At 43.8% G+C, this 19,111-nt stretch overlaps 1 protein-coding gene across 2 annotated transcripts in view; it reads right to left on the bottom strand.

Annotated features, from left to right (window-relative positions):
• LOC144505060 (organic cation/carnitine transporter 2-like) overlaps window positions 1–19,111 on the bottom strand; it is a 70,612-nt gene that overhangs the window by 17,457 nt on the left and 34,044 nt on the right. For both annotated transcript variants that reach the window (XM_078230803.1, XM_078230804.1), the window contains 3 exons: window positions 18,177–18,348; window positions 5,732–5,858; window positions 3,888–3,988 (listed from right to left, as the gene is read on the bottom strand). In XM_078230803.1, coding sequence (XP_078086929.1) covers window positions 3,888–3,988; window positions 5,732–5,858; window positions 18,177–18,348 — 400 coding nt within the window. The remainder of the gene's footprint in view (window positions 1–3,887; window positions 3,989–5,731; window positions 5,859–18,176; window positions 18,349–19,111) is intronic.

Raw genomic sequence — 19,111 nt, 5'->3', positions numbered from 1 at the left:
TGGCCACGGCATCAGACAGCAGAGTTGGCTGAAGAAGTACCGACACTAGCTCTCTTTCCTATTACTACTGAGATGCTTATAGTAACAACTCCTGACATTGATGTTGATCTCACGAGCAAGAGTATTATTCATGAACTTCCCATAGATCCCAGTCCAGATGTTGATTCCATTGTTGATGACGGTGCAATCCTACATTCTCCTGTTGATTCTGCGATCCCATTGCAGCAGAGCAATCATGGAAATTATATCACCAACTACAGAAAATGAAATTCCTACCTTAATAGTAAGGAAGTCCTCTCTTCCTCATATCCTGCAGTATTTTCAAGTCATTCTTCATTCTTTTCATCTGCCAGATTCATCCGTGGCTCAGGGAGCAACATTGAAGAAGATACGAGAGAGAATTTCAGCCTGTTGTCTTCCTTTTCAATGAGTTGCAAGTGCTTGAGTGCTGAAGGGTTTTCTATTGAATCTCCTTGATTGGTTTTCACTAATGTTTCATTCAGCTCATCGTAGGAGTCACAGCCCAGGAGCTGGCTGTTATGAGAATCAATTCCACCAATGTGTTTGCCTTCCAAGGAGTAGATAGGGAATATCCAATGGGTCCTTCAGTAGAATTGAGAAAACTGTGGAGGGTTGAAGCTTTTGGCCAAAGTGACTTGCGGGGGAGGGGAAAGCATGGTCAGAGTTGGATAAAAACTCATGTAAACTGAACATGAGGTGGGAATCTTATGTAAATAGCTTAGCAGAAAGGTTAACCAGTTTGGAGGTTCTAATTTGGGTCAGATGTAGAATAAAAATAGACAATTAGACAATGATGTTAATCATGATGTAACCATGGCATCAAAGGCAGATGATCAACAGGCTCCAAGGGAGCCGGATGCAGAACACTGTTTACAGGGAATAATGTACTTGTATGTAAATCGTGTAAATAAACAGTTTTGAGAAAAACTAAATATTGACCATTCGCAAACCAATCACAAAGTAAGAGAAACCTCATTAAACCAGAAGCCGATACATGTGAAGGAAACAAGCCAAACCGGTATCCCTATTCTCTGACTCTGTTTATTTTACATCACCTCTCTTATTATCACTTTGCATATTTCTGTATTTGTTATAAACTCAAAACGTACAATATGAAAAGAGGAAAAAACTTTTCCTTTCATAAAGCGGAGAAAATTAAGAACCTCGGACACTCACGCAGATGGTTTGAGGTTGGAGAAGGTCCTTTCCTTTGCATGGCAATCCCAGCACATCTACTGTACCCTTGTCTTCATAGGAGATTGCAGACTATGGCCAGGAATTTTCCGAAGAGTTGGCGGGATGGCAAACCCACAACTACTTATGATTCAAAGGAGTGTTAATTGGCTGGGGATGGGACTTGCGCCCACAACCACAAACTACCCTAATTTTGCTATTAATCCATTTGCCTCCCTAATTACTAACTGCACATGCATGCTATCTTTTTATGACTCATGTGTGACGACTCTCAGTTCTCTCTGTACTATAGAACCCTAGAATCACTTTTCATTTAAATAATATTTTTTCTTTATTTTTTTATATTCATTCATGGAATATGGGTGTCACTGGCTAGGGTCAATATTTATTACCATCACAGATTGCCCTTGAGAAGGAGGTGGTGATCTTCCATCTTGAAATGCTGCCGTCCCTGTGGTGTAGGTACATCCACAGTGCTGTTACAAAGGGAGTTCCAGAACCCTGACCCAGCGCCAGTGAAGGGATGATGACATATTTCCAAGTCAAGATGGTGAATGGTTTGGAGGGATACTTCCAGATGGTGATGTTGTTTCCATGTGTCTGCTGCCCTTATCCTTCTAGATGGTCATGGATTTGGAAGGTGCTGCCTAAGGAGCATTGGTGAGATCCTGCAGTACATCTTGGAGATGGTACACAATGCTGTCATTGTGCATCAGTGGTGGACGGAGTGAGTGTTTGTGGATGGGATGGTTGATGTCAAGCTTCTTGAGTGTTGCTGGAGCTGCAGTCATCCAGGCAAGTGGAGAGTACTCCATCACACTCCTGTGTTGTGCTTTGTAGATGGTGGACAGGTTTTTGGGGAGTTAGGAAGTAAGTTACTCACCACAGGATTCCCAACCTTTGACCTGCTTTTGTAGCCATGGTATTTATATGGCTAGTCCAGTTCAGTTTCTGGTCAGGATGTTGATAGTGTTGATTGTAATGCCATTTAATGTCAAAGGCAATGGTTAGAATGTCTCTTTTTGGAGATGGTCATTGTTTGGCACATATGTGGCAAAAATGTTGCTTGCCACTTGTCAGCTCAAACCTATGTATTTTCTGGGTCTTGCTGCATTTAGACATGGACTGCTTCAGTATCTGAGGAGTCACGGATGGTGCTAAACATTGCGCAATCATCAGCGAACATCGCCACTTCTGACCTTATGATGGAAGGAAAGTCATCGATGAAGCAATTGAAGATAGTTGGGCCTAAGACGGTATCTTGAGGAATCCCTACAGCAATGTCCTGGAACTGAGATAATTGACCTTAAATATCCCCACTCTACCATCACTACCAAGCCAAAGGGTCAACCCTGATTCAATGAACAGTGCAGGAGAACATGCCAGGAGCAACATCAGGCATAGCTAAAAATGAGGTGTCAACCTGGTGAAGCTACAACTCAGGGCTACTTGCGTGCCAAACAACATAAGCAGCATGTGAGTGGCAGAACTCAGAGATCTCATAACCAATGTATCAGATCTAAGTTCTTCAGTCCTGCCACACCCAGTCATGAGTGGTAAAGGATAATTAAGCAACTTACCAGAAGAGGAGATTCCACAAGTATCCCCATCTTCGATGACTGGGAAGCCCATCATAACACTGCAAAAGATAAAGCTGAAGCATTTGCAACAATCTTTAATCAGAGGTGTCGAGCGGATGATTCATCTCAGACTCCTCTGGTGATTCTTAACATAGTAAGAAGTCTCACAACACCAGGTTAAAGTCCAACAGGTTTATTTGGTAGCAAATACCATAAGCTTTCGGAGCACTGCTCCTTCGTCAGATAGAGTGGAAATGTCCACTCCATGGTATTTGCTACCAAATAAACCTGTTGGACTTTAACCTGGTGTTGTGAGACTTCTTACTGTGTTCACCCCAGTCCAACGCCGGCATCTCCACATCCATTCTTAACATCACAGATGCCAGTCTTCAGCCAATTCAGTTCATTGCACGTGATAGCAAGAAACGGTACCCCATCCATCATCTTAAATCTTCAATCCCTCCACCAACAATGAAGATTGGCAGCAGTGTGTATTGTCTACAAGATGCATTGTAGCAACTCAATAAGGCTCCTTTAACAGCACCTTTCAAGCCCACGACCTCTATCACTTAGAAGGACAAGAACAGCAGCAGGTGCATGGGAACCCCACCACCTAGAAATGCCCTTCCAAACTACTCAGTCAAAATCCTGGAATTCCCTTCCTTACAGTCCTGTGGGTGTTCCTACATCACACGGACTGCAGCTTTTCAAGAAGGCAGCTCACCACCACCTTCTCAAAGGCAAATAGGGATGGGCAACAAATGTTGGTCTCACCAGTAACATCCACATCCCGTGTAACAATAAAAAACAGAGGGAACAGATTTAAAAATGTCTGGCAAAAAAAAGAAGCAAAGTGATGAAAAGCTTTTGTATGCAATTAATGATTAGGATATGGAATGTCATGCTTGAGATAAATTCAATGCATTGTTTAAATGGGAATTGAATTAATATCTGAAGGAGATAAAGTTGCAAGGTCAAAGGAGGAGAGGAATGGGACTAAATGCATAATTCTTCGAAAGATCCAATGCAGTTTTGATGCCCAAATACTCTCATTCAGTGCTGTACTGTTCTATGATTCAAATAAATACTCACCACACTAGAAGGTTTATGATAGTGATAGTTCGAATATTATGGGTTTTAAATAAGTGAAAAATTGCATATGTTTTTTTCCTTTCAGTCATCATGTCTTCGAGCTGAAAGAAAACAGACATGATTCACCATGATTAGAAAATATTTGTATTAAAATCTATTATTGTTGTTGATTGTCATAAAAACACATCTGGTTCACTAATGCCCTTTAGGGAAGGAAAACAGCCGTCCTTACCCGGTCTGCTCTACATGTGACTCCGGCCCATCAGCAATGTGGCTGACTCTTTAACTGGACTCTGAAATGGTGTGGCAAGCCACTGAGTTCAAGGGCATCCAAGGATGGGCAACAACTGCTGGCCCTGCCAGCGACACACATAGAAACATAGAAAATAGGAGCAGGAGTAGGCCATTCGGCCCTTTGAGCCTGCTCTGTCATTCATTATGACCATGGCTGATCATCCAACTCAGTAACCTGTTCCCACTTATTCCCCCCCTATCCTTTGATCCCTTTAGCCCCAAGAGCTATATCTACCTCCTTTTTGAAAACATACAATCTTCTGGCCTCAACCACTTTCTGTGTGATGCACCACCAATCGAGCAAAGACTAGTTTGTATGCAAGAACAAATAGGCTTTTATTAGCAAAAGACTTGGAGCACACCCATGTCGATGAACTGGTCCAGACTGAGGCAGGGGGGTGGGGAGCAGTCGCCTTTATACCTGGACCAGGGGGGGGGAGGAGTCTCGGGTAGGGCCGGCAGGGATGTGTCCAGGCATGTCACATATACAGGTAATAAGCTAACAGTGGTTTACCACACTGTGGTAGAGAATTCCACAGGCTCACTATTCTCTTGGTGAAGAAATTTCTCCTCATCTCAGTCCTCGGTCTACTCTGTATCCTCAGACTGTGAACCCTGCTTCTGAACATCAGGAACATCCTGCATCTAGCCTGTCTAGTCTTGTTAGAATTTTCTAGGTTTTTATGAGATTCCGTCCCTCCCCCCCCCCTTATTCTTCGAAGGTCCAGTGAATATAATCCTAGTGAACTCAATCTCTCCTCATACGTCAGTCCCGCTATCCCAGGAATTAGTCTGGTAAACCTTTTCTACACTCCCTCCATGGCAAGAACATCCTTCCTCAGGTAAGAAGACCAAAACTGCACACAATATTCTAGGTGTGGTCATACCAAGGCCCTGTATAACTGCAGCAAGACATCCCTGCTCCTGTACTTGAATCCTCTCACTATGAAGGCCAACATACCATTCGCCTTCTTCATTGCCTGCTGCACCTGCATGCTTACCTTCAGCGGTTGGTGTATAAGGAGACCTAGGTCTCGTTACACAATCGTCTCTCTCATATCCCATGAAAGAATGAAAACAATAAACTAATTGAATTGTGATAATTCGCAGATTACATTTGTTTGCCTTTTGTTTTCGTTTTGAAGCACAGATGGAGTTACCGCAGTGGCTATGTACATAAATACAGCACCAATGAAATTAATTGTGCTGGAAAGTGCGCGCACATCTGTTTTTGAATGAATACAAATTTTAGGTTCTGATGGCCAAATAACCTGATAATGCTCAGGGCTCATATGAAAAACAATAGTGGCTTGAACAAGAGAGGTGGCCAACACCGGTGAAGCCATACCACAGTCAAGCGTCAGTACCTTCAGAAGAGAAATAGAAACAGAAAATGCTGGATAAACTCAGCAGGTCTGGCAGCATCTGTGGAGAGAGAAACAGATTTAACACCACATTCAGATGAGAAACGGGACAATACAATTGGTAACAAAAAGCAGGCCTGTATTGAGAACAGCATAGGAACAAATTCTAATGTTGTGTGGCAGTACCTCAAGGCTGCTGAAGAGCACTGCTGGTGGAGTGACATTATTTTTCTTTGCCGCATATTTGAGAATTGCTTCAGCCTCCGAAACCTTCCCCTTTGACAGCAGCCAACGTGGAGATTCATGAACAAACCTAGAGTTTAAAGTATTTTATTTTAAACAAGGAATACTAAGTTACACAAAAGACTTGCACAATTACTAAGGATATTAAACACTCCATTATGGTATAAATTAATGCATAATTACATTTAAATTTAGGCGTGGATTCAGGAAAGGCAATAGCAGAGGACAGTATGAAAGATGTTTAATATAGAATTGGACAGGCCAACAGAAATGCTTGCATCATGGGTTTCATTGACATAGGTCTGCTAAACTTGGATTGTGCCTGGCTCCGATGCGGAGTGCGCTTTAGGCCAATCTAAAGCAGAAACCAGGTAGATTTTTGTCTCTATTGCCACATATATGGGCGGCACGGTAGCACAGTGGATAGCACTGCTGCCCCACCGTGCAGGGACCCAGGTTTGATTCCCAGCTTGGGTCACTGTCTGTGTGGAGTCTGCACATTCTCCCCGCGTCTGCGAGGGTTTCCTTCGGGTGCTCCAGTTTCCTCCCACAGTCCAAAAGGCGTGCTGGTTAGGTGCATTGGCCATGCTAAATTCTCCCTCGGTGTACCTGAACAGGCGCCGGAGTGTGGCGACTAGGGGATTTTCACAGTAACTTCATTGCAGTGTTAATGTAAGTCTACTTGCGACACTAATAAATAAAATAAATAAATTTGTTAAGCATTGCTTGGAATGGGAAAGCTAGCAATAGGGATTGCCCATCTCTTATACACCACACTGCATTATCATTCTGCTACTACACTCCTTATACACCTACGACTGTGTGGCCAAATTCCCCTCCAATTCGATTTTCAAGTTTGCTGACGACACCACCGTAGTGGGTCGGATCTCCAACAATGACAAGACAGAGTACAGGAATGAGATAGAGAATCAGGTGAACTGGTGCAGCAACAATAATCTCTCCCTCAATGTCAACAAAATGAAGGAGATTGTCATCGACTTCAGGAAACGTAAAGGAGAACACGCCCCTGTCTACATCAACGGGGACAAAGTAGAAAGGGTCAAAAGTTTCAAGTTTTAGGTGTCCAGATCACCAACAACCTGTCCTGGTCCCCCCATGCCGACACTATACTTAAGAAAGTCCACCAACGCCTCTGCTTTCTCAGAAGATTAAGGAAATTTGGCATTTCAGTTCTGACTCTCACCAACTTTTACAAATGCACCATAGAAAGCATTCTTTCTGATTGTATCACAGCTTAGTATGGCTCCTGCTCTGCCCAAGACCGCAAGAAACTACAAAAGGTCGTGAATGCAGCCCAATCCATCACGCAAACCAGCCTCCCATCCATTGACTCTGTCTGCACTTCCCGATGCCTCGGCAAAGCAGCCAGCATACTTAAGGATCCCATGCACTCCGGACATTCTCTCTCCCACCTTCTTCCTTCGGAAAAAAGATACAAAAGTCTGAGGTCGCATACCAACCGATTCAAGAACAGCTTCTTCCCTGCTGCTGTCAGACTTTTGAAAGGACTTATCTTGCATTAAGTTGATCTTTCTCTACACCCTAGCTATGACTGTAACACTACATTCTGCACTCTCTCGTTTCCTTCTCTATGAACGGTATGTTTTGTCTGTGTAGCACGCAAAAAAACAATACTTTTCACTGTGTATTAATACATGTGACAATAATAAATTAAAATCAAAATCAAATCATTTGGATAGAAAGAAAACAAGAAATGTTCGGCTACAGGCATGCAATCTATCTCGCTAGATTTTTGAAATGACGCCTCGGGGCCGGTGTCCTTTCACCAGGCTCCCTTTATTTATAAACTGAATTCCACTCCTAAGTGTGCTTCAGGTACAAAGTAAGAATCTGGAGTATCAGTAGCCCTGACACTTCTCAATATATAGGTCATTACCTCAATCAGGGATCTCATACTCCACGAGGCCAACCTCATGGGCCTCATTGAGGTCATTACAATTTTCTGCTCTGCATTCCTCCCAGGCAACGTGTGGTCATGATGAAAATCCATCTCAAAAATATTTAAAACAAACTCCAGGGTCAAATGGGTACCATTTCTGATTGGCAGAAAAAAATACAAGTCTGTTCTTTTACAAAGGCAAATTAACACAGTTATTGGACTATTTGTTTGTGTTTATTTTTGAAACTCTAGGACAAGGATTGAGACAAATTATGGAATATTGGATTAACCAACCACAGTCAGAAAAGGAATGAAGCTGGACTTAAACATATTTTATGTGTGAAGATCAGTAATAGGAAGAGGAATTTGGCTTTTTCTGTCACTTTTTGTACATGGCTGCTGGTGTGTCCCATTGGTAGAGAGGAAAGAGAGCAAGGGAGGGAGAGAGAGAGAGATAGAGAGAGAGAGAGCATGCACAAATTTTTTTTTACAGGCTTAGACATGTAGAACATACAGAAGGCAAAGGGGGTTTGGAGAGAATTCCAGAGGGTGTAGTAACTAAACTTTTGTGAGAAAAGCATTCATTCAGATTCAGAAAGTGGTGCGTGTCAACGGGGCATAAAGCTGAAGGGAGAGACTCAAGAACGTTCAAGAATGTGACGGAACCCAAAAGCTGGTATGGTGACCAGCAAAGCTTTGCAGTGAGAATGCATGTGAGAGAAGACTCAAGTTGCAAACTTCTGCATTGACTGAATTGTGAAGGGTGAAGGAAGGGAGGTTCAGAATGAAGATCCACCTCCTGGAAGCTCCTGCAGTGTGAAGGTCCAAGTGGTGGATGCTCCAGGAGCCACGGTCATTGGAGGCTTCCATTTTCTGACCTCCAGAGGCTACCCCAAACCTTCTTCCAGGTGAATCCTGACATGTCCACGACACATTAGTCCGGATATGTTCCAGATCAGCATGATGTCCTGCTGACAGTGCGGATGATTAGACAGGCAGGGGTAAAATTCTGGTTGGGCCGTCATCTGCATCCCATGCTGTCCCTTGGTGGGAATGGCCACATACCATGATGGGCAGGAATGCACATTATCACACCATCCTCACTGGAATTTTATTGGTTATCATTCTACAGTTTGGTTGCTGGGGGTCCTACAGAAAGGTGGTGGGAGCCACATATGCTTAATGTTATTCAGATTCCCATTCTGTGAAGGGGCTGCCAATGGTTGCATTTTAAATCAGGCTTGAATGAGGAAGTTGGTGTGACTTTCTCAGGTGAAACAGACTGTCTTTCCTTTCTGTGGCCAGGAGGAGCGAGTGTATATTCCTCTACATCCTACAAGAAAAGAATCACAGCCTGCCTACCAAATACTCACCCCTATTAGCCGCCTGCAAAAGCCTTTCTAAACCCTGTCCAGCAACCTACCTACTTGTGCTCTTCTTAGCTGTCAACAGATGGTCAATGACGACCTGAATTTCTGTTCACTTTCACTGGCCTGCTGGTGCTTTCAGCTGTTACAGGGAAGCAGCTCACCATGTGTGCATAGCTGAAGTCTGGGGAGGTGATGGCCTAGTGGTATTATCGCTTGATTATTAATCCAGAAACTCAGCTAATGTTTTGGGGGCCCGGGTTCGAATCCCGCCATGGCAGATGGTAGAATTTGAATTCAATTTAAAAAAAATCTGGAATGAAGAATCTACTGATGACCATGAAACTATTGTTGATTGTTAGAAAAATCCATTTGGTTCACTAATGTCCTTTGGAGGAGGAAATCTGCCGTCCTTACAAAGAACAAAGAACAAAGAACAGTACAGCACAGGAAACAGGCCCTTCGGCCCTCCAAGCCTGTGCCGCTCCTTGGTCCAACTAGACCAATCGTTTGTATCCCTCCATTCCCAGGCTGCTCATGTGACTATCCAGGTAAGTCTTAAACGATGTCAGCGTGCCTGCCTCCACCACCCTACTTGGCAGCGCATTCCAGGCCCCCACCACCCTCTGTGTAAAAAACTTCCCTCTGATGTCTGAGTTATACTTCGCCCCTCTCAGCTTGAGCCCGTGACCCCTCGTGATCGTCACCTCCGACCTGGGAAAAAGCTTCCCACTGTTCACCCTATCTATACCCTTCATAATCTTGTATACCTCTATTAGATCTCCTCTCATTCTCCATCTTTCCAAGGAGAACAACCCCAGTCTACCCAATCTCTCCTCATAGCTAAGACCCTCCATACCAGGCAACATCCTGGTAAACCTTCTCTGCACTCTCTCCAATGCCTCCACGTCCTTCTGGTAGTGCGGCGACCAGAACTGGACGCAGTACTCCAAATGTGGCCTAACCAGCGTTCTATACAGCTGCATCATCAGACTCCAGCTTTTATACTCTATACCCCGTCCTATAAAGGCAAGCATACCATATGCCTTCTTCACCACCTTCTCCACCTGTGTTGCCACCTTCAAGGATTTGTGGACTTGCACACCTAGGTCCCTCTGTGTTTCTATACTCCTGATGACTCTGCCATTTATTGTATAACTCCTCCCTACATTATTTCTTCCAAAATGCATCACTTCGCATTTATCCGGATTAAATTCCATCTGCCACCTCTCCGCCCAATTTTCCAGCCTATCTATATCCTGCTGTATTGCCCGACAATGCTCTTCACTATCCGCAATTACACCAGTTACACCTTCTTCCAAATCATTTATATATATCACAAATAGCAGAGGTCCCAGTACAGAGCCCTGCGGAACACCACTGGTCACAGACCTCCAGCCGGAAAAAGACCCTTCGACCACTACCCTCTGTCTCCTATGGCCAAGCCAGTTCTCCACCCATCGAGCCACTTCTCCTTGTATCCCATGAGCCTTAACCTTCTTAACCAACCTGCCATGTGGGACTTTGTCAAATGCCTTACTGAAATCCATATAGACGACATCCACTGCCCTTCCTTCATCAACCGTTTTTGTCACTTCCTCAAAAAACTCCACCAAATTTGTAAGGCACGACCTCCCTTTCTGGCCTCCATGTGACTCCAGAGCGACAGCAATATAGTTGACTTTCAACTGCCCTCTGAAATGGCCTATCAAGCTACTCAGTTGTCACCACCACCTTCTCAAGGGCAACTAGGGATGGACAATTGCCAGCCAGCGACGCCCATTTTCCACGAATGAATAAAAAAATACATTAAGTCTGCCCTTGTGGCAAAGAGTTATGTTTTGAATTAATCCCCTACCCATTCAAATCTCTTTGACAGTTAAAACTGACTCCATGGAAATAACTTCTGACCAAATTCATTCGGGTACCATGCCCTAAGAGGTCATTGGCAACCATGGTCTTCCATTGGATTGGTCCATGATTACACTTGACAAAGTACTGCAGTGGCTTGTCATTGCCTTTTGCAGAATGGCTGGCCAGGAAACTCTCTTGGCATCAGATGCACTGGAAGGACATTGGGACAGACTGATAATCGACCTGATTGGCCATATTATGATTACACTTTCCACGGCCATCAACTTCTTGGAGTGGGGCTTGAACCCAGGGCTTCTGGCCCAGAGGCAGGGATGCTACCAACTGTGCTGCAAGACTTCCTCCAACCAAATTAGAAATCAAGTAAAGATAATTCCATTCTGTGACAAAGGAACTTTAGTTTGTTGTCTGGATGGACTGAATAGCTTTCTGCATATATCTTCCTTCTGATCATGTAACATCTCAGTTAACTTAATAACGCCTTCTTCATTCCCTCTCAGTGACTAACAATGGAAGTGCTGGAGAACAAACACATCTTGTACTGAGCAGGATAAAGCCTGGAAATGTTTTCTCTGGGAATAAAACAGGGACTGTCTCCAGACCTAGCTGGCTGGCACATTAATGCTTCATTGAAAAAATACATCAGGCAGGTGAAGTAGCAGCACATTATTTTTTCATAGAATCCCTACAGTACAGAAGGAAGCCATTCGGCCCATTGAGTCTGCAGTGACTCTCTGACCATGTCTTACTCAGGCCCTCTCCTCCACCCTAACTCCATAACCCTGTGCATTTACCATGACTAATCCATCTAACCTACACATCTTGGGATACAAAGTGGCAATTTAGAATAGCCAATCCACCTAACTTGCACATCTTTGGACTGTGGGAAGAACTCGGAGCACCCAGAGGAAACCCACACAGACACGGGGAGAACGTGTGGACTCCGCACAGTCATCCCAGGTGGAATCGAACCCAGGTCCCTGGCGTTGTGAGACAGCAGTCCTAATCACTGTGTCATCGTGCATCGGTGATCTTCCCTTTGCTAATTTACTAACTCCTTGCTGTTCTGGAATAAGTGCTTCCTGCCAGTTTGTGGGGAGTTAATGAAAATCTTGAAGAGTGCACAAGGAAGCTGCACTTGCACATCCTTCCAAGACGTTCAAGTTGGTATTAATCAGAACCTGGAAGCAGACTGTCCAAAGACTTTCCTTCAAGCATAAATTAGTCATTAGGTTACTGGAATTTGAAGTGGAACATAATGAGAATGCGATTAATGATTGTGATATTGAATGGAAAGCGTTAGTCCTTGAAAAAAGCTTTAAGAGCTAAAACAAATCTAAAAGATTAAGCAATTCTCTCCTTTCAATTTCTTCCCACCATTGGAGCTTCACTTATCGACACAATTTTGGAAATTCATACTCATTTTTCTCCCTTTCAGCAGTTGCAAACTGATATAATTTTTAAAATGTTGGTTTCTTGGGTGGACTGTGGCATGGGGGAGGTGGGAGGAGCGCTCGTTGTGACCTACCTGTCCCCATGCAGATCGAGGTGCAGACCAAGCAATTTTCATGTACCCACTTTATCTATATCCTTGGAGAAGAGGTGGTGCAGGGATATTGTCACTGGGCTAGCAATCCAGTGAGCCAGGGCAAGATCTGGGTTCAAATCCCACCATGGCGGATGGTGAAATTTGAATTTAATAGAAATCTGGAATTAAAAGTCTAATGACGACCATGAAAACATTGCCAATTGTGGTAATAACTAATCTGGTTCACTCATGTCCTTTAGGGAAGGAAATCTGCCATCCTTACATGGTACAGATGCCCAGCAATGTGGTTGGTTGACTCTAAAATGCCTTCTGAAATGGAGGGCAGTTAGGGGGTAGCAATAAATGCTGGCCCAGCCAGTGACACTCATTTCCCGTAAATTATTTTGTTAAAGAATTGCAGCATTGGCCCAAGGCTGATCCAGAAATGCTTGTGGGCTTTGTACACAGCAGAGGGCGCTGGTCTCACCAAGGAGTGGATATGCAGTGGCAGCAGTGCATCTCTCAGCTGGGTCACCCCTGAAGGTGGCCTGTCAGGGCGCTGCGTCAAGAGCTCCATCGAATTAGGGGCTGTGGCCGTTCTTTCAGAGTCGGGCCAAGTGTTCACTGTGGCGCAGAGGGGCAGTGCTGCTGGTAAAACGAAAACCGTGAGATAAGCCTGGTCTTTTTCATCTTGTGCAGCCCCACCCTGGGCCTTGACCCCGGCACTTCCCCACACCCATCTTCAACATCTTCCAGCTGGTGTTTCAGCGATGATGGAATTCAGCCAGAAACATTTAACACTGGCTTCCGCAGCATGGGCTCAGGATGGATGGAAATCCTGTCCTGTCACATCTATGGAGTTGTAGAGGAAAAAACTCCGAACTCTCCAATCTAATGTGTTTAATGCAACAGTTGGCAAGTTTTACCTATTCCACTGACAGGAAAGTGCTGTCCAACTAATATAATGTGGTAAAGACAAAAGCAAATTACTGCGGATGCTGGAATCTGAAACCAAAAGAGAAAATGCTGGAAAATCTATTTTGGTGCCGCCTCATGCTCTCGCTTCCAGTTTCCACCCCTCCATCGTTTTCACCTGATCCCTCTCAGATACTTCCCTTCCCTTCTGTGACCTTTCTGTCTCCATTTCTAGCATTACACTATCTACCAATATCCATTACAAACCCACTGACTCCCTTAGCTTTCCGGACTACAGCTCATCGCAACCTACATCCTGTAAGGACTCCATCCCTTTCTCCCAGCTCCTTCGCCTCCGTCGCATTTGTTCCAATGATGCCACCTTCCAAAGTGGTGCTTCTAATATGTGCTCCTTTTTCCTCAACTGTGGATTCCCATCTACAGTTGTCGACAGGGCCCTCAACAGTGTGCGGTCCATCTCCTGCGCCACGACCCTCACCCCCTCTCCTCCCTCCCAAAACAAGGATAGAGTCCCCCTTGTTCTCACGTTTCACCCCACCAGCCTCCATATGCAAAGCATGATCCTCCACCATTTTCACCAACTCCAGCGTGATGCCACCACCAAACACATCTTCCCTTCACTCCCTCTGTCAGCATTGCGCAGAGACCATTCCCTCTGGGATAACCTAGTCCACTCCTCCATTATACCCAACACCTCTCCCATCACTCATGGCACTTTCCCATGCAATCGCAGAAGGTGTAACACCTGTCCCTTTACCTCTTCCATGCTCACCATCCAAGGTCCAAAACACTCATTCCAGGTTAAGCAGCGTTTCACTTGCACCTCTTTCAATTTGGTCCATTGCATTCGCTGCTCCCAATGTGGTCTCCTCTATATCGGAGAGACCAAGCGTAGACTGGGTGATTGCTTTGCTGAGCACCTTCGGTCTGTGCGCAGTCTGGACTCTGACCTTCCAGTTGCTTGCCATTTTAACACACGATCCTGCTCCAATGCCCACATGTCTGTCCTTGACTTGCTGCAATGCTCCAGTGAAGCTCAACGCAAACTGGAGGAACAGCATCTCATCTTCCGGCTCGGCACTTTACAGCCTTCCGGTCTCAACATCGAATTCAACAACTTCAGATGATTTGCTCTACCCCACCTCGGCCCCCTTTGTTTTCATTCTATTTTATTTAATGTTTTTTCTGTTCTCTACCTTTTGTTTCTTTATTGTCTTTCTTCATTTTTCTTCCCCCCCCCAACTCTTTCCCCCTACTTTACATTCCTTCCCTTATCTTTTCTCCTCTTTTGCATCTCCTTTTCTAAATCTTATTTCTGTGCCATCCATTTTCTTCCCCCACCCCTCCCCCAACATCTTCATTTTAGCTTCTCTGCCGTTTGGCCATTCACACCCTTTATTCTCTCTGTGGACAGCTATTAGCTGGTTTCCCTGGTTTCTGTGGCTATGGCTCATCTTTCATTCCCTCACCCTGCAGTATAAATATCTCCCACTTTCTCTGCCTTTTAGCTTTGACAAAGGGTTGTCTGGACTCGAAACTCGAAGCTGACAAACTTCTTTCCCCTTCTTAGTCATGGATTTCTTAAGAAGTCACCTGCACCAACCAATGCATCAGGCAATAATAACCTTGCAGTCACTCATTTTCTAGTTAATAACTTCTCACGCCATATGTCAAACCACGCTGGAAAATCAGCCATAAACCCAAAATGAATTAACGATTTAAAGTTTTTGTGAATTAAAATTTCAGACAGTGCGCACAAGATTATTCGGCAAGTGAAAGTGTTTTGATTTGGTAACACAAGAACTATGGAAATTGATTTAATTCGGAAAATTGACTTATTCTCAAGCGGGCAGTTATTTGTAATCAGAGGCAGCAATCACAGCTGTTTTAAAAGCTCATTGCTGCAACAACCATTAATTTATTTTTAATACAGGAATAATTTCCCTGGTATCCCTGCCCCTCGCTCCCAGGGGCAGAGCTCCCAAGTATCTAATCTATTGTCAGCCTTCCTTCCAGCATTTATGTCATATGAACCTACTGCTATCAACATCAAAAAACTCCTGGGTGAAATATTATCGTGCGAGTATTAGATGTACAGCATGCCAGTAATTTATACTTGTGGCGACAAATTTAGAACATAAACTGTTATGAGTAGGTGAGAAGGGGTGAACTGTTTCAACTCTATCCAACAACCTCAGTTTGGAGTCTTTTCCAAATCAACAATAGCATGTCCTTCTGTAGATAAGTACACCAAAACTGCACACAACACTCCAGGTGTGGTCTCACCAAGGCTCTGTCTTTCTACTGCCCCTCTTTCTCCTTTCCACAAGACCTGTCTTTCCTTGGAATTCATAAAGTGCAGTGGCAGCCTCATGAGGGTGGGACTGGCCTCTCGATGTTCATGGCTCTGCTGCTCCTCTCTCACTCCTCTAGGTGGTGGTTATTGCCTCTGGGTCCTCTTTTTGACTGCTCTTCTAGGTGGTGTTTACAGTCTCCAGGTTCTCTTTTCACTGGGTATAGAAGGTATTGTGATTATTATGAGATGTTGGCGTGCTTACTCCAAAAGAGTGGGCTTGACAGGGCCCTTGTGAGACAGTCTAGGACCAGAGGGCATAATTGCAGAGTAAGGGGTCACCGATTTAAGCCCGATGAGGAGAAAGCTCTTCTCGAAGAGGGTAGCAAATCTGTCGAATTCTTTACCATAGAGGACTGTAGAGGCTGGTTCATTAAGCATGTCGAAGACTGAGATTGACAGGTATTTAATCAGTAAGGGAATCAAGAGTTAGAGGGATAAGGAGGGAAAGTGGATTATCATATCAGATCAGTCCTGAACTCACTGAATGGGAGAGCAGGCCCAATTGCTCAGTCTACGTCTGTTCCTATATCTTATGGTCTTATCAAGAGTGTAGGAGAGAATAACCTTAGCCTAATTCCTCTGCTTTCTTGACACCACTTGTGTCACTTGCAATCTCTCTCTAGTGGTAGTCTTGCTTTGAAATAGTTCACCCATTGGGTATTTCCAAGAGGTTTTGGGTGTTTCTTTCTGTGGCAGCCATTATTACAGTACCAGTGCTTTGCATTTTTAATGTTTCATTCGTAGTAAGTTGTAAGTTTCATGGGTGTCTTGATGGTAGGAAATATCTCTCTCTTCCTACTCCCAGGAGGATGATTTATTTGATTCTCACTTTCACCTTTTAACTGTTTTACTTGTTTCTTTCTTTTCCTGTTTCATTTAATCCTTTTTTCATTTCTCACTTTGCACTTCTGTATTTTTTAATCATTGATTTCTTTCCTCCTTTCTTACTGTTCTGTCCTTAAACTTTCCTTTTCCTCCCTCTCTGTAACCTTGAAACCCACCTATTTTATGTTGTACTCACACAAGGAAATTGATGCAAAGAAGCAGCAATTGTGTTGGCTATAAGCCAGGTTTTTCTTGTCTTGGAATAACTTGGAGTAAACCTGCATAACTTGATCAACAGATAGATATCAAAACTATCTAAAACCTTTCAAGAATACTTTTGATGAAAATAGTATTCTTTCACGATAAACATACATGCAAACATACATATTAACATATGAATTAGGAGCAGGAGTGACTCTTCAAGCCTGTTCCGCCATTCAATAAGATTATGTGTGATCTGTTTATAGCTGAAACCCCACACTCCTGCGACCCCGATAACCTTTCACTCCCTTATTAATCAAGAATCTATCCAGTTCAGCCTTTAAAATATTCAAAGAATCTATTTCCACAGCCGTTTGAGAGAGAGTTCCAGAGAGTCACACCCTCTGAGAGAAAAATATCTCTCCTCATCTGTGTCTTAAATGAGTCACCCCTTATTTTTACACAGCGATCCCTAGTTTGAAATTCTCCAGCAAGAGGAAACAGCCTCTCCGCATCCACCTCAGGATCTTAAAGGTTTTGATCAAGTCGCTTCTTATGAGTAATGGCAGAAAATGTTTCCCTATTACTTTTCATAATTATGTTGCACACTGACCAACTGAACCACTGCAAGGGCAGTGATTTAACACATTGACCAACAAGATCCCACCTTAAGCCAATGAATTGAACAGATGGTGTAGAATGCACTGAGTATCCAGATTTATCATAGAATCCCTACAGTGCAGAAGGAGGCCATTTAGCCCAGCAAGCCTGCACCGACAACAATCCCACCCAGGTCCTATCCCCGTAACCCCACATATTTACCCTTCTAATCCCCCGACACTAAGGGGCAATTTATCATGGCCAATCAATCTAACCTGCACATCTTTGGAGTGTGGGAGGAAACCAGAGCACCCGGAGGAAACCCATGCAGACACGGGGACACTGTGTCGGCTCCACACAGACAGTGACCCGAGGCCAGAATTGAACCCGGTCCCTGGGTTTAATTTCAAATCAAAGAATTGCAAGCTGCTGGATGTAATGTTCACCATCATCTCCTGGACAGGAATCAGATGGAGCTGATAATCTGCCCATTGATTTCACTCTGGTAAAATTAGGTGGGTCCTATAATGAGCTGGAAATCAAACTGACTCAATTACCTATTGGGCCCAGTAGAAATGAAAATTGCCTTTGCAGGTCCAGCCTCCCTTCACAGTCAAAGAGATGTTATTACACTTTGTAATGCATGGGCGATGCTCATCCACCATTGCTAGCATCATGCAAGAAAGACTCTCATTTACTTTACAGTGGTCAAATTCAATTTAAGAAGACAATAAAAATTTCGACTAGTGTTCACATGGATTAAGGTTCTGATTTCCACCTACCACCACAGAGGAAAGTAGAACAGACCAGGGATGGACAGGGCCAAAAGCAACGTCCACCATCTTCGTATGAAGTATGCAACCAAAGGTAGGACCATATAGCCGAGTGCAAAAGAAATGCCAATTCCTGCTGTAGAGAATATAACCCGGATAGATTTCCTAAGAACTTCTGATCCTGTAACAAGAGATTAACCAATATCAACACTGATTTTGTGTTACTTCCTCATTCTATTTCGCTGCCTGTTAAAAGTAAGTTCAATTGTGCGTTCAAAAAAAAAATGCTTTCATTAATTTAGTTAAAGGCTCTTTGAACATAACCCACTAAAGCAAATTGTGTGAAGGATTCAAAATGCAGAACTATCATCTTGGATCATCATGGGCCGTTCCCTGAAGTCAGTGAAACATAAATATGCATGAAGAAGCAATGGACGGTGACACATCATAGGGAGGAGAAGAAAAAATATTGGATTGCATTAAATACAAAGTAAAAATTCACAAATAAATCTCTCACCGACATTGGGAAAGAATACAAAAATGGGTACAAAAACAAGTCAGACATGACGATAGATCAGTCGTCTAATAAAAACTGTTCTTTGTTTATTCTTTCATGGGATATGGGCGTTGCTGGCAAGGCCAGCATTTGTTGCCCGTCCTTCATTTGCCCTTGAATTGAGGCCATTTCTGAGTCAACCACATTGCTGTGGATGTGGAGATATATGTAGGCCAGGCAAAGTAAAGGGATTTCCTTCCCTAAAGGGCATTTGTGAACCAAGGGATTACTTTTTTACAATAACTGGTGACAGCTTCACGGTCACCATTGTTGAGACTCGCTTTCAATTGCTGATTTATTAATTGAATGAAAATTCTACCAAATGCCATTCCCAGACCTTTGGCCTAGGCCTCTGGATTACTTGTCCAGTGGCATTACCACTACTCCA

The sequence above is a fragment of the Mustelus asterias genome, chromosome 16 (genome assembly GCF_964213995.1).
Source record: "Mustelus asterias chromosome 16, sMusAst1.hap1.1, whole genome shotgun sequence".
Lineage (NCBI taxonomy): Eukaryota > Metazoa > Chordata > Chondrichthyes > Carcharhiniformes > Triakidae > Mustelus > Mustelus asterias.
This window is presented reverse-complemented; position numbering and strand designations above follow the sequence as displayed.